A 16,659-nucleotide genomic window follows, 5' to 3' on the forward strand; every position below is an offset into this window, starting at 1 on the left:
ATTTTTGAGGAGATCATTGTAAAAAAAAAAAAAAAAAAAAAAAAAAAAAAAAAAACCTACAAGATTATTATTCCGTTGCTCCAAAGCACAATAACATTTCGAATTAATGTTCAAAATGTCCATTAACATTATAATAGCTATTGGAAACTGCCAGAAAATTAAACTTGCTTCTGGAATATTATTGGGAATCTCAGTAGCTTCTAAAGAAATTTTCTTCTGTGTATCGTAATACCCATTTTCTTTGTCTTTATTTAAGCATACAAGTTTGGTACCTAATAATGATGGCATGGAGAGGGAAATTAGGGGAGCTACTCCACAAGATGGCGCTGAACTGCAATGCACAAAATGCAACGAACTTTTATATTTTTAATATTGAAACTAGTCATTTATTATTTATTTAGCTGAATTTTGAAAATCATAGCAAAAATGATGGTTAAAGGCAACCAATGAATGAACAAATGTTTAAAAAAATCGTCAAATCTTGAAAAAGTTTGAATTGTATTAGAAAAAATGCTTATAATTAAAGTTCAACGGTGTTATTGTGTCACGCATTTTCTCTGATAATTACCGTCAACTTCGCGTGAGAGGGCAAGGTCATAACTTCATGAAGGAAAGGTCATGGAATAAGAAATGATCACGAATGAGGCAACAAAGCCAAGTAATTTTCTTAAATTTATAGTTAAAAAGTTTAATATAATAAGGGCTTATGAAGCATGTGGCGTAACTACTTCTGACAACTCATTGCAGCTATAGGCCACCTAAGGCCGACCCAATTGCAGACGCTCCATCTCAACCTTGATTAGTTCAAAGCTTTACTTATTACCCTCTCCCAGGAAGTTTGAATTTTCTTATGACTATGTGAACACTTCCCACCTCTTTTTCCCTTTTTTTCCTTTGTTTTCCTTTTTTCCTTTTCCCTTTGTTTTCTCTTTACCTCTAACCTCAGTTTTCCCTTTGGCTCTAAATGTATTGCCAAAAGCACAATCTTTAGCAATCTGTCATCTGTCTTTTGTAAAACCTGGCCCAACCATCTTAGCCCCTCTCTCACTATTACCCCCTAAAAAGTAGTCAAACCCCATTTTCCGTACGGTATAGTGTCTGATGCACGGTCGATCCACCCAATTCTTAAAACTATCTCTAAATATGAAATTATATTATAGATTACATCTATTCAGAGAGGTTCCGCTAGCCTATGTGAATTCCGAAGCTTAGAATTCTAGCTTCATTGATACCTTATTCGACCAAACGTATCTGTGATTTTTCGATTTTGGCCCGGAGGGCCAGTAAGAAAAATAAAAGATGCAATTATTTTCCCAAAGCAAAGTATCATTGCCATGCTGAATAGAATTGTCCTTGGCTTATCTCCCTATGTAGATAAAGCTGATTTTTTTTTCATAGGAAATATTTTGTGAAAGTTTTAAGGATCACACTAAAAAACAAACTGGATGCCTTTTTATTTTCTTTAATTCCTCTTAGTTCGGCTATTTATTTAATTTTTTGTTTATTCTTTTGTTGCTTTAATTCTTTTTTACAGAATTCAACAAATGAAATTCTTTCTCTTTATTTTTATGTTAAAGTTTTATGTTATCTCTTTAATTCCTTTCAGTTCTGCTTACTTTATTTGTTATTTATTTTACTTTTTGTTTATTTTTTTGCTGCTTTAATCTCTTTTACAGAGTTCAACAAATGAAAATTTAGTAAAAAAGGGTATAATATTAGAACATGGACAAAAAAAAGCTACAAATTTTAAGTAATACAAAAATCTGAATATTTCGACTTCACTTTGGGAAGCCCTTATCAACGAAAAAAAAGAAGCTAACTTCATCAGGACATATAAAGAAAAGGGAAACAATAAAAAAAAACTCGCATCTTAACAACTTCCAATATCACAGTACAAATAGCACAAATACGCCCAACACAATGATAAATTAGGTTATCTCTGGCACAGGTTGAGTTTGGTAATGAAATCTAGCAAAAATAAAATTATATATTTTGTTAAGAAAATTATATATGCCTTAGGTTCAAACGGTTATAATTAAATTCCGATAAAACAGGTTATTTATTTATTTTTTAATCTTCCTTAGGATCCTATGATTGAATTTAAAAGGTTAGGATTAAAATATAATGATCTAAAGAGGAAACCTAAAATTATAAATGGACACAGGTCAAGAAAACTCATATATTATATATCAAATGGGTTTTTGTTTGCTATTCTAGCTGAGGTACGTTGACTCTTTCCAGCATTGATTTCACCCTGAGTTTTGCTTATAATGTTGACTCTTGTTTGGGGAACTTAATGCAACATGCTATTGTTTAAGCTATTTGAAATTTTGACATGTCCCCTAATTAAGTTATTGTTTAATCAAATTTAATTATTAATATCAGATTAATTTACTATTTATTAATCAGATTGATCAGATTATAATTAGTTATCAATCAGATTGTTTAATCAGATTTTATCTATGTTCCCCTTCATCTCTATTAATGCTAATACGCCCATAGATATATTTTTTTTAAATTCGATTATTTCTTGGAAACTTTGTAAAAGTCCAACAGAAGTGTCAATTATTTTTGTTTGATCAAATAGTAGCCTATACTATAGTGCGGAAGGTCACAATTTGTGTTTTGTTTCTTTTATTACTTTGTTTAAAATATTATATTATTACCATTTTTCCTATGATTTTATTTGTTAAATTCGGTAGATGGAAATGCAGTTTGGTCTAAGAAATACTTTAATCTCTTATTTCCCCTTGATGGATTAAAAAAGATTAATTCCTGTTATAAATATAAGTTTATATTAATTTATAGAAATAGAAGATAAGTTTATTATAATGCAGTCCTTCCCTAATTACTCCTTTCAAGGTTCCCCCTGTCGTCCATAGGGAATATAGCCTGTCTCAGCTTTTCTAGTGTAAGTTTAATGTCTATGAAATTGAATTTCCAACGGCTTTACTGGTTAATTTTATATTTTAATTAAAGAATAACTTAATATTTCTGAAAAGAGTTTTACCCTGGTTTTGAGGAATTTCGAATTTGCTTAAATACCTCAAGGTTATGCATTTTGAATTTCGTGAAATGCCATTTTAACTGCAAAAGACTATTCCTTAAATCATTTTTTTGTGTTGCACCGCTTTTGGTTTTTATGAAGTTTCTCCAATCGATCAAACTCTTGTTCTGCTCAACTATTTTATACTTTATTAGGCGTATCGATTAATTTGCAAAGTTTTCAAATGAGAAAGAAAAGTGAATGGTCGAAAAATTGCCTTTTGCAATTTGGGACCTTTAGCTATGACACATTCGGTTTATTTTTGGCGCTCAAATGTTTGCCTTTTGCAATTTGGGACCTTTAGCTATGACACATTCGGTTTATTTTTGGCGCTCAAAGGTTTTGTTCTCAGAGACTGAGTAGTATGTTGAGCCTCTCACGTTTGTTGCAGGATTGAAGTAGTTGATAAGGCTTTAGATCACTTTTTTTTCAAATTGGATTTATAATAGTTTTGGTGATGTTATAGTTTCGCTCCGTTTCTACTTTTCAACGTGGCAATACTGACGGAAATGTCATCCCTTTCATTTCTCCTTTATAAATTACAACGGATTAATATCTTTTATGATACTAATTTATGTAGATAAAAATTAAATTTGTTATAATTCTACTTTTCCTTAATGACTTATCTCAAGGTTGACTTGTGCCGTTTACATGAAATGTTACGCTTCTCAGCTTTCCTTACGTAAGTTCACCGTCAATAAGATCGAATTTTCAATTATTTTACTGCCTAATTTTAATTTTATATGCTAATAAAATATATCTAAATTTTTTTCTGTATTTACACTAGGTAGCCAATTTTAGACATTTTTTATTTACGTCAGCAAAAAATAATAATGCAATTACATTATATAAAAAACTAAACAACCACATAAATGACTCAAGTCTGTGGGTGGCTGTAGCTTCTAACCACCTTTTTACTTAAAGCTAACAAAACACAAAGTCCTAACTTGCTATTTAAAAGAAAAAAAAAAAAAGTTATTAAAAAAAGTAAAATGTAAATAATTAAAAGTCAAATTTAGTGAAAAAAATTCTTCGGCACAACCTGGCCACATCCCCAGCCCTTTACCCAAACCTTCTAAAAACTCACGAAAGTCAACCCTCTTTTTGAATAAAAATTTTGCTTTTTTTAAGCAAAATGAAGGTCGTCTGATTTGCATTTTTCACTTCTTTTTCAAATAAAAACATCAGAATTATTTCTTTTACGAACTTAATTCAAGTCAAAACTGTTGGGGAACTGCTTTGAAATCTGAGGTTTTGGCCGTTAAAATTGATTTCAAAGTTTTTATCCATATTTTCAACATGCCTTGTTGTAAAAAAATAACGCTAAAATTTCTACTGCCGTTTTAGCAAAAAAAACAAAACAGAACATAGGAGAAAAATCAGTGGAACAAAGTCAAAATTTCAAATCAGTTAAGATTACGGATGAAACTTGACAAAAATTACAAAAGCGAATTTATTGAAGAGGCTTTTCGAGAATTTTTCTTATTTTTTTTTAAGAAGAGAATTAAAGTTATAAAATTACCCCCGTGGTTTTTCCCTTGAGCCCCTTGGTGAGCCCCTTGGTTTTTCTCCGTTGTCCAACATCCTTTTTCATTTTCAATGTACCTGTGTTATCTGTTTTTCCACAGAACACTTTATTTTCGGAATATTTTAATGCATGCTTCTTTTTTCAATTAAATGTCTAATTTCTAAAAGCATCAAGCCTCTGAAGATCATTAATGAGAGTTCAAATATTATCATATTGTTACATTATTATATGTATTATACAGTATATATTACTATATTATTACAACTAGTATGATGAACCTTGTGACGGCGCAGCAACGCCAGGAAAATGTAGCAACTATGGTTAAACTTGTTTGTGGCAAGGTACTCATGGAGTGGTGGCCCTTGTGATGAATATGGTAGGGACTGTATCTAGGTTAGTTGCTACTAGGATAGAATCTCAGGAAGTTCGGGTTCGGTAATCTGAGAAGGCCACCTCGCCGTCCCTGGGGCTATATGTGGACGTCAAGAAGAACTGGGGTGAAGAAATTTATCTGAAAGGGATTAAGTCCGGAATATTTAGAATGAGTAATGTCTGTAAGGGGGAATTTTATGCCTCTTGGAGAACAAATTAAATATTTACGGAGGCCTAGATGGAGGGTTGCTCCTTGCAGTTGCCCTCTGTGGAGATATGGACGAGCCTTTGTATTATTTTTTAGGGGAATTTAGGGAGTTGAGGGAATTCCGCCTTGAAATATTTGGTAGGGAGGTCGGGGGGAAAGATTGGATTTTGGAATTTTGAAAATTAAGTGTTATTTAGATGTAAATAATATTGGAAGGTTTGTCCTGGTAGGTATGAGGTAACACGAAAATTATCTTGAATAATCAAATTTTAATGTTTTGTCACTTTACGTATTTTTGTTGTGTGTTTTTTTTTTTTTTTGCTTGTTTGTTTTGAGTCACCATGGCCCAATAAGGCGTGTATGTGAATAAATATATCTATCTATCTATACCCTAGAAACCGGTGCACCTTTGTACAATGCTAGAAGTCCTCAGGCGACATTGCTCTGTGATGGGTTGTTAATATTAGTAGGATTATTTTTCCTTATCCAGTGTTTGAGATAGCATTTAAGCTTGCAGCAATTTAACTAGTAAAGCCACTGATTGTGATTATTTCAGTATATAGAGGGAGGATTCCTCGTTAAGATTGTTTAATTCCCCCTCTCCCCTCCGATATATTGTTTGGCGTATTTGCTTCTAAACCGCACACCTTAGCGATTTCAACCTACTGAATGCCAACAAATTATCTGAAACAAAGCTTTAAGACCCAGTGGCAATCCATCTCCACCTACAATTTATCTGAAGTTTTGGTTGTGTGCATCTAGGATTTTGAAATTTTGCCCATTTGTATAACTGTATAGCTTCTTCTTCACGTATTCATTGTTTCTCCCGATTTCTTTTCATGAAGCCTTTTCTCGTTTTTCCATTTAAAGGCTAACCGTCATTGGTATCTTAGAGGGAGGGAAATAACACAATTGGTCTATGAAATTGTTTTTGATGTAATTTGCTCTCTAACAGAATTCGTTGCTTAGGGACACTTTTCAGTTGATTGCATCTACCAATTTGTTTTATGCATTTGAGTCTCTTTGTATTTGTTCATCTTTTCCGTTGACACTTTTTAGAATTCGTTGCCATTGAGATGAACAAAAACATAGATAAAGTGATGATTAACCAAAATTCGATTTAGTTTATTTCTGGGGTCGTTTGGGTAAAGAGCAAAACTGGGTCGAAAATTTGCCTTTAGCTGCTCTGTTATTAAAATTTTCGTGATGAATGTGAAGAAAAATAAGCGCAAAAGGGATTTACAGTCTCTAAAAGTAAACTGTTTCTGTTTTATAACATAATATTGATTGACAAAGTTATTCTTTCTTTTTGGATGTTTCAAAAAAGAAATAAAAACTAACAGTAAACCTGAGTCATACTTCTGCTTTTAGTCGTACTTTTGTAAAGGTGGTTTGTGTCGTCTGTGGATAAAATTGACGCGAAAAGGATTTACAATTTTTAAAACTATTTGAATTTCAATTTTTGTGTTATAAGATGTGCAACTTGATGTCTCAAAATAATAATACAAAACTGACCAGTCGGTCAGTCTCAGTAAGTTTCCAATCATCCTGCGCTTAGGGGACGATAAGAGGGCCCCGCTCTTCACTAGTCCAAAAGACACAGTTCAGAAAAATTGGGAAGTAAAGTCTCTTCATAAAGACCAGTGTACAGTGAAGCCGTCTAATAAACTTCGTCGGAACTAGAAATTCTCCTAGATGTTTTTTTTCTCCACGCATCTAAGATGTAAAAATGTTCTGTTTTTTTCTCTGTGTGTATGTTTTTACGGATTCAAGGAGTGTGTCTTTTGTCTCATCTAATCTAAATTTGAAATGATTAATAATAACATGTTTATGCTATTGCGAAAAATTTAGAGAATCTTTGAAGAGATATGAAAAATCAAGAAGTTCTTGGAAAAGGTAGCAGTCAGGTACTGAAAGAGTCCTGTTTTGAACTTGCCTGCTTGGCTCTCTCAAAGGGTCTCTCGAGGCTCTTGATTTATTAGGGTTTAAAATGAAATTTTTTGGATATAATCGGTAATATGTTTTAATTATTTTTTCCTAGTTTCTAACTAAAAGGCGGGAGGCGGGTCATGCCTCTTTATTCGCCTTTTTTTTTACTATACAGGCAATTACTTGTGGCAATCACTAGCAGTTTTTGGCTCGTCTTCCAGCAGAGATAATCCCATAAGACAGGCACGAACGGGAGGGGGGTCTGTCCTCTCCCCAATGGAGGTTTTAGCCTTGCTTGTGCCTGGAGCAAAATCTTGGTTAGCGCCCCACCCCCCTTGTCTCCAAAAAATGTTCATGGTAAATTTAAAAAAAAATGCATTTATTAACAAAATTTTGTCAACTGCTCTCTCTACTTTATTTTAATAAAAATAAAATTACAAAATGATTATAACCGTTAGATTACATATTTGAAATTCTGCGCCCGGGGCAAGTGCCACCTGTTTATCCCCCCTAAAACCCCATATACCTTTTCCCTTCCAAAATATTGACATTGCCCTTATAATTTCCTAAGCTATCCCTACAGTTCGCCTTGTTCTTGTGTTGTTTTACTTGCCCCCCCCCCCGCCATCTCTGTAAGAAAATACTATCTTACTATCCTTTAGTATGAGCTTCAGTCGCTCTATTCAAGAAAAGGAAAAGTATTAATACTAGCAGGAAAGGATTATTGTCAGTTCATGGCGCCCGGAATCTTGCTGCCAGAAATTCAAAGGACCTGACAACTTTGTGCTCGCCAAGAAACATTATTTATATGTCATATTTTATTCTAGATGCTTTTAAAAAAGAGTCTTAATAATAAATTTTTGGGAACTCTTGGGATTCCGCATTTGTGTTTTGTCCATTTGCAAAATGAGATTATCTTATTTTCTCTGTTGAAAAGCTCTTAGTGCTTTAAGTATATTTGAAGGGAATCACTTTACCCTTTCCTAAATCCATATTCTTGATTTCTAAACAGGTTCGGTCTGTTGTTAAAAGTGATTCCTCTGCTTTGTTTTTAGCGTTTTATTTCAAATTCTCAACTTGCTTAGAAAGAGAGTTGTAGTTATTTGGCTTCTGGCCTCATTGATGCTCTGGCATTTAGAGGGTTGTAGCCCTTTTATAATTTGGGGTAATTGCTATTCGTTTTAAGGTTGACTTATTGTATATCTTAATTTCTGGTTGCTTTAGGTTCCAATATGACTCTACTTTTCTTTGAAAATCTATTCTTGGAAAGTATTTTTTTAAAATCAATTTCTGTTCGTTTTTTAATTGAGATTTTTTGTTATTTAATTGTAGGAATTTTTAAGAAGAAATTTTAGTTCTTCTGCTTAAGAACTAGAATGTTCAATCTGGCAAAATTTGTGTAGACAGTCAAAAAGGTTTAGTGCTATAAATTAGTTTTATGCAATACATTCTTGCTACGAAATTTGAGTTGGATGGGTTTTTAGATAAACCTATGTTTTTTCCCCCGATGTTTGTTAATGAATTACAAAATCCTTGATTCTAGGACTTTCAGAAAAAGTTTCAAGGCGATCGATAAAAAATATTTCCTGGCCTCATTTTTCAGTGTCTGGTATCCCAAACCTTTTTTTTATCCATGGGGATTCTCGTAGTAAGCGGAACTTACGAGTATAAGTCTCAAGCTAATTGGAGCTGTAAGGGACATGTTTAATAATCGATTTTTTAGGAACATTAAGCTTCCATAGGTCGAAAGACTTACGCTTGCAAGTTTCAAACGTTCAGGAAAAAATTTTCTGCCCTTTTTTAATTTTACGGCCAAGTTTTTAAGTTTCAAACGTTCAGAAAAAAATTTCTGAACTGCAATCATTCAGAAAAAAACGTTTTCGGTCCTTTGTCGAACCCCTTTTGGGTAGCACTGATTTTTCTTTTATCTTTCCTTATGGATTTGGTTCCCTCGTAGTCCTTAGGCTTAAGGATATAATTTTCTTATCAAAACAAAACAAAAGTTTTTGGCCTTTTTTCGGGTCCCCATTTTAGGAGCCTTTGTTCCTGACTGAAGTTTTGGCATTAGGTTACTCGTTGTCCAATTACCAATGGCTGTAAGTTTCAAATTGATCAGAGACAAAAAAAATCTGTTCTTCTCGCCCCCATCCTCAACACCCCTCCCTCTCTTAGCAACTGTCTGATCCTTTGGCTGTGGGAATCACCTCTGGAAGTTTTGAGCTAATCGGACACCCTAGATCAAACATGGCAACCCTTCTTTTGAACTTTGAAACCTAGTTTTGAACAATTAGCGATTTGCCTAATTTACGACATTTGCCCTAGCTGTGGGGATCATGTCCCCGGAGGCATATTTCATGAACCCTCAAAATATTCTAAGAAAATAACCCTCAAACTATTATCTCAGAATTTTGATCAAGTACCCATGTGGTATGGCAGAGTAGCAAAAAAGGGTACGATGCAGAAGCGCATCCAGGATTTTTGTTCGGGGGGGGGAGGTACTATATTTTAGGGGGGGGGGGTTACATAAAAAACCTCAAAAAACGCACACAAAATTTGTTTATGTCCATTTTTGTTACGTTTTTACGAGTCAAACAAAGATTTCGGGGGGGGGGGTCAAACCGGGTAACCCCCTCCCCCCTGGATACGGCCTTGGTACGATGAATATAATATATATATATTATATATATATATATATATATATATATATATATATATATATATATATATATATATATATATATATATATATATATATATATATATATATGTGTGTATATATATATATATATATATAGTTTTGTAAAAATAATTTACTCAGATCCCTTTATTTATTTTTACAGGAGTATCAAAGAGATTTAGAGGAAGCCTGTAGTCATCACCACGCCAAAGGAAAGAAAGCAAAGAAGAACCGCAAAACTAGAAAATATACTCCGTCTGATTCTGAATCCGTAAGTTGATTTTATTTTTGTTTCACCCAGTTCAACTTAGATATACGCAAAGGGTGGTGGAGGGAGTATGGGATGATGGTTTATCCAAGAAATTTTTAGGTTCCACCCATTAGAAACTGTTCTTAAAATACCGTAAAGCTCGACCTTAGTGAAGCTGCAAATATTGTTAGGTTGAAGAATATATAGTGTAAAAAACAGACTTTTTGGATTTCTTTCTTTCTTGTGACTTCTTATAGGGGTTGTACGAAGATTCTAATACTGTAAGCTCAAATCCCGAATTTTCCTTTTTTTTTTAACCCTTTTAGGTAGCTCTTTGGACGAAATTTGTGGCTTGAATATAGCTAACAAATGGTTAGATAATTTTTTAGAGATTGCATCAAACCGTTCGTGATAACAACTGTAATTATGGAGCGTCACGTTCCAATACTAATCAAAACTCTAAAAAACGGAATTTTGGTAATAATTGATACATCATAAGAATTGACTTTTTATACTGATTCTAAATACATAAAATTCGTTAAGTTTAATGTTACCCATCAAAAGTTGCGAGCCTGAGAAAATTCGCCTAATTTTCGAAAAAATGTGGACACACCCTAAAAAAAATCAAGCGATCTTAATGAATAACACTCCATCAGATTCGGCATATCAGAGGTTTCAAGAGGTTTTGTAGAGGTTTCAAGCTCCTATTCACAAAAATGTGGAATTTGTATTTTTTGACAGAAGAAAGATCACGGACGCGTCGTTATTTGTTTTTTTTTTTTTTTTTTTCCTTTTTTTTTTTTTTTTTTTTATCCTAGGGATAAACATATCGAACCAACGGTCCTAGAAGATCGAGAGAGAGTTCATTCGAACAAAAGCCACAAATTCTAGTGCCCTTTTTAAATGACTAAAAAGATTGGTGGGCTTCTAAGTTCTGGCCCCCTCCCAAGCTCATTTTTCCCCAAAGACATCCGATCAAAACTTTAAGATAGTCATTTGATTCAGCATAGCTAAAAGGTACAATAACTGTGTTTTTAGTATTGACATGACCCTCCATAGTCCCTGGTAAAAAGGCTGTAAGTTACGCAATTGTAAGTTAAGCGTAAAGAGCGAGGGCTGCGTAAGGGACAGCCCCCTCATATACAGAATATTTTCTGTTCGTTTTAAGTTTCAATGTTGCTCCTTCCCTTCAGTTGGGAAAACTTGTTTTTTTTTCTTATTTATTCTAAAAAAAAGAAATGATTATAATCCCATTTATCGTGAAGTTACCCGAGCTATTTTATGGATGCTTTTTTTTTTTTGTGTTTTTTTTTTTTTTTTTAGTTATCAGAAAGCGAAGATGAGGAAAAACGCATGAAGAAAAAAGGCTATCGATCTAGTGATGAATCATCTGAAAGCGAATCAGAGAGGAGGTCTACAAAAAGCAAGAAAAAGAAGAACAGAGAAAGGAGCCGATCGGTAAACACTTAAGCTCGGTTGTCCCCAAGGCCGTACCCAGGATTTTTTTTTCGAAGGGGTTTTTACTAAAATAAAATTGGGGGGGTTACAAAAAAACTCAAAAAACGCATACAAAATTTGTTTATGTCCATTTTTGTTACGTTTTTACGAGTTGACAAAGGTTTGTGGGGGGGGGGGGGTTCGTATACTCTCCGTTAAAGTTTTTTGGGACACATCAGTCGCACACCTTTCTTCATAACTCCGCCTTCTTTAATAGTAACTCCACCTTCTTTTCATAACTCCGCCTTTTCTTTTTTAATAATGTGATGGCAGCTGAAGCTGTTGCTGTGACGCAAAGGAAAATTTCCCTTCACGCGCTTTAATGTGTCCCATTTCTTAACCAAATCTTTTCTATTGTTTAATATTTTAATTGTCACTTCTGGGCTTGACATAGGATAAAGAGGATATTTGTTAACATGAAAATAATAGGGAAAATAAATTACTACTTAGCTACTATACAATATCAAATGGATGAACGAATTTACTTCCCACTAAAAGATATAACGTCACTCGTGGAGTAATATATTGAAAATAAAAACAAGTAAAAAAAAACGCATAAATATATGTATTGGGGAGGAGAGGATCCATCCCTCCACCTTTATTTAAAGATCTCTACCGCCACCAAAGTAACCTGGTGATGCTACAGGGTCAAGGTCACTAACGCGCCACGAATTTCTACGTGTGTCGCCCTTGCCGATTTCCAACAAACAGTAGGGTTTTGACAAGTGTAGGTTCCCCGTGGCGCGAAAGTACCATGCTAATTGGCCCAAGCGCCATGACCCTTGAGCTTAATAATCGTCTGAACACCCTTCTTTTCCCCGTGGAAAGATATCTCCTATCACAGGGCTCTCTCTCTGTGATCCAACTCTCCCGATACTCAAATTACCTATCTCACTCTAGGCTAATAATAAAGAAGTCAAAATAAAAACAATTAGCTTACTTTTTATCAAATCAGATGTTACAAAATAACTAAAGAATAACTTCTCGTCACCAGACGAAATTAACGAAATAAAAGTTCGAATAGGGATAAATCCTTTTATTAGACAGTGATAATTCACAAAAAAAATACTGAATTTTTTGGTCGCATGTACAGTGACCGTCGTCATCAGTATTTCTGCTGATGACGGTCATTGAACATGTGACCGTCATCAACAGAAATTCTGATGACGATGGTCACTGGTGTATTTCTGCTGATGACTCACTGTAAATGTGACCGTCATCAGCAGAAATACTGATGACGACGTTCACTGATATATTTCTGCTGATGACGGTCACTGTACTTGTGACCGAAATATTCAGCATTTTTTTTTGTGAATTATCACTGTCTAATAAAAGGATTTATTCCTATTGGTGCTTTTCGTCATGGGAAGACAGTGTGGTCTTCGAAATTACCTAAGACGAAATGAAAAGTCATCCGGGGTGCAGTGTGTGAAGACCATCCAATCAAAACCCTCTCAGGGTGCTAAGTAAAGCTAGAATGCATGGGTTAATGGTTCCTTTCATCCCCAATGGATTTTCTGCCAAACTGGCGTTCAAAAATACATTTTTAACAAGAATGAATCATCATCTAACTGCGCCACCGTCCAGCTAATTTATTTGTCTACGAGAAAGAAAGGGGAAAACCACAATTATTACTATAAAAGAGAAAATCAAGGATTACGAAGTAAAAGAAAAGGGATGGTTTGTCACAGGGATTCCCAGAGTGGGGGTAATTTAAATTAACTAGAGAAGTAAAGAAAACGGATATTTATCTGATAAATAGGGGCCAGCGGTCCTAACAATATACAAATAAAATACCAAATGGACAACAATGTCGCAGAGCGTCGTGCAATTCATTTCCAGTTAAAGTCGTATAGAACTTCTCCAATATATCCTGCACAATGGTGTACAGATCGGGTATGTTATATTGGTTACTAATCATTGTGTAGCGCTTTCAGCGGAGCATAGTGTACAGCGGACATTTGCAAAATCGATGGAATTAAGAACACACTGTAAGCTTGTTCTTATCAGTTTAAAAAAGAACCCAGAATGGAGAGCGCTAGCACATGTGGTGTAACCATCGTCGAAGATAGCTGGGCCCGAATTTGTTGACTGTACGAAGCTTTCAAAGATACAAGCTCATCGTAAACTTTTTGGATTTTGCTAGCACACAATGTCAGTGGCGGTTGGCAACCATGGATTTAGCAACTTGGTGTCATTTGCAAAAAAAAATGTTCAATGTTGCAAATATTGATATTTTGTCATCACTTTTATTTTGACAGATCTGGTTGATAGTCTTTCCACTAATCTGTCTTGATACTAGTTGAGTTTTGCTAATTTTCATGGGAGAATTTTGAGCTGGGTTGTTCGCCTGGCCGGAGCAGCTGTTGCTGAACTATCAACCTGCGCTGAGGTAATGACAAAACTTCTGAGATTCTTCTTCATGGGTTGGAAGGGAGGGGGAATGGCCTCCAGAATTATTTATTTTGGACAGTGGATTGGTATTTCTGAAAATATTGCTCAACGACTCTTCGACTTGTGTTTTAGTTCATAAAGCCACTAAATAGACTCAGTTTGAAATTTTCGTGGGGATCACGGTTTGGTATACAGAGTTTGTAGCAAGGAGAGCTGGCCTTTGGGGGGAAGTCTGGGCTACATACATTGACTCGTATGCAGCAAAAATTGGGTGAGGCCTGGTGTGATCCTAAACTTCCTTTGAGGTGGAGTGATAGTTTGTACTGTTGGTGCTTGAAGTAGCAGGGTTGTTTACGAAACTAGAAGCGCTGCCCTCGGTCTTAAATGCAACTTTCCGAGGGGGAATGTCTCTTCATGAAGGATGTCGGAGAAAGTTGGATTCCTCTGTTAAAGGGCGGTCGTTGGAGATTTGGTGTTAATCTTCTTGAGAATACTGAGCTTCCCAAGTCTTGGATTCGGAGAACGGTGATGCAACTAGAAGATAAAATAGGTGACTTCAGAGAATTTACTTGGACCTCCTTAAGGATGCTCCTTAGAGCATCCTTAGAGGAACAGTCTGGGCACAACCAATCCTCATTTGATATCCGATCATCATTTTGAGCACAACTTTCAAGTCCTGCCTGATAAGAAGAATTACACCCTCAAAACTGAACAGAATTAGAAAACACTTAATCTGCGTTCAGGACAGGTTAGTCTTTGTCTATGTTAATTAAAAAAATCTTTTTCCAAACAATAAGTTTTTCAAAAAAAAGAAAAGTAAAGAACTCCATTAAACCAAAAATGAACAAAAATAGAATCAAATAATCTAACAAGCATGCAACTACCACAAATCAGTATCAATAAACAAATGAAACCCAAAACAAACAGAATTTAAAATAAATAACAGGGTCTAACTCAAAACGAGCAATTCATTTGTATTTTTTCAGTAAAGTGCAAATTTTGTTCTGGCCTTGGGAAGGCATAGGGGTTTTGCGCCCAGCTTATGTTAATTTCTGCTCGTTTTGAGTTTGATTCGTGTTATTTATTTTAATTTATGTTTGTTTTGGGTTTCATTTATTTATTGATACTGATTTGTGGTAGTTGTATGCTTGGTAGATTATTTGATTCTATTTTTTTGTTCATTTTGGGTTTAATGTAGTTCTTTATTTTTTTTCTGAATAACTTATTTTGTGGAAAAAGTTTTTTTAATGAATTTCTGCTCGTTTTATAGTGACATATTCTTTTTCATGGAAAAAGACTGAGCCTCTTCTAAAGTTAAACAACCATCTCTTCCATAAAAACCATAAATACCCTCTGGGTATAACTTGCAACCCTTGTCCCTAATCTCTGGGGTTTGTTTCGACCCCGAAAGCCTTGTTATATGATGTTTAGACTATTTTGAATAGAATGGCTATCTCAAAATTTCTATTAGATGCATTTCGGGACAATACGTCGCGTGTGTGTTTGTGGGGGGAGGGGTAGATGCCCTACGATCCCTTTGACTCTTAAAAAGAGCAGTAGAGCGTCTGATTACCAATCCAATGAGCCCCCTTCGAAGTTCATATGACCATGCTTTCTATTAAAAACCTTATATGCCCCAGGGCATAACTTTCAACCTTTGCCCTGAGGGCTGGGGGGGGGGGTTTGTTATCCCCAAAGACATAATTTCCAGACCTTTCAACTACGTTGAAAAAATGACCATATCAAAATGTTGATGGGAAATGATGGGCATTGGGGGGATTCTCCCTCCGATTATTTTCGGCTATTAATTAGGGCAATGGCCCTCTCAATTTCCAATCGAATGAGCCATTTTTGAAGTTTGTACGACAATGCTTTCTAATAAAACCTTATGTGTCCCCAGGGCATAACTTACAACCCTTGTCCTTAGGGCTCTGAGGGGGTTATCATCCTCAAAGACTTAATTTCCAGAACTTTCAAAAACGTTGAACAAATGGATATCTCAAGATTTTGATTGCGTGTGTTTGAAGAAATGGTGGGCGTGAGATTCCCCTCTAATCACTTTCAATTATTAAAAGGGCAATAGCCCTTTCAATTTCTATGATAAAAAACCTTATATAACCCCAGGGCATAACTTACAACCCTTGCCAGGGGGGCTTTGGGGGGAGTGTCCTTCTCAAAGGTATAATTTCCAGACTTTTCAACTACGTTGAACAAAATGGCTGTCTCAAAATTTTGATTGGATGTATTTGGGGAAATAGTGTGCGTGGAAGGGGTGTTAGTTGCCCTCCGATCACTTTTTGCTGTGAAAAAGGGCACTAGCCCTTCTAATTTCCAATGGAATGAACCCTTTTCGAAGTTTCTACGACAACTCCTTCGATACGAAGTGCCCTGGTCTAAAAGAAACCAAAAAAAAAGGACCTTGTGCCAACATTATTCTTTACCTAGGCAGCACTATTGCGCTGCCTATGATTTTGTATAGCAAGAGGTTAAACAAAAAAACAACAAAGGTAAATCACGAAATTTTAACAGGTGGGGTGCTAGCTCTAAACTGAAATGTTGATTTGAAAACCGATATTTAGTGTTAATCAGCATAGATAGATAGATAAATGGACATATATTTTGTTTATTGAGAAAAACTATAGCAAATCTAATTTGGGCACTGTTACGAAATCAAAATTAGTTCCATTTGTTGTATATGCAGGGGGCCAATTGAGGAGGCTAAAAGGAAGAAAGCGACCCCGCCGCTTTTTTTATTTTG

At 35.0% G+C, this 16,659-nt stretch overlaps 1 protein-coding gene across 2 annotated transcripts in view; it reads left to right on the forward strand.

Moving 5' to 3' along the window:
• LOC148939757 (pre-mRNA-processing factor 40 homolog A-like) overlaps positions 1-16,659 on the forward strand; it is a 116,016-nt gene that overhangs the window by 97,876 nt on the left and 1,481 nt on the right. For both annotated transcript variants that reach the window (XM_089106367.1, XM_089106366.1), the window contains exons 13-14: positions 9,924-10,031; positions 11,334-11,468. In XM_089106367.1, the coding sequence (XP_088962493.1) occupies positions 9,924-10,031; positions 11,334-11,468 (243 nt within the window). The remainder of the gene's footprint in view (positions 1-9,923; positions 10,032-11,333; positions 11,469-16,659) is intronic.

Source organism: Artemia sp. Qi Xiang Cuo, chromosome 20 (genome assembly GCF_049724085.1).
Source record: "Artemia sp. Qi Xiang Cuo chromosome 20, ASM4972408v1, whole genome shotgun sequence".
Lineage (NCBI taxonomy): Eukaryota > Metazoa > Arthropoda > Branchiopoda > Anostraca > Artemiidae > Artemia > Artemia sp. Qi Xiang Cuo.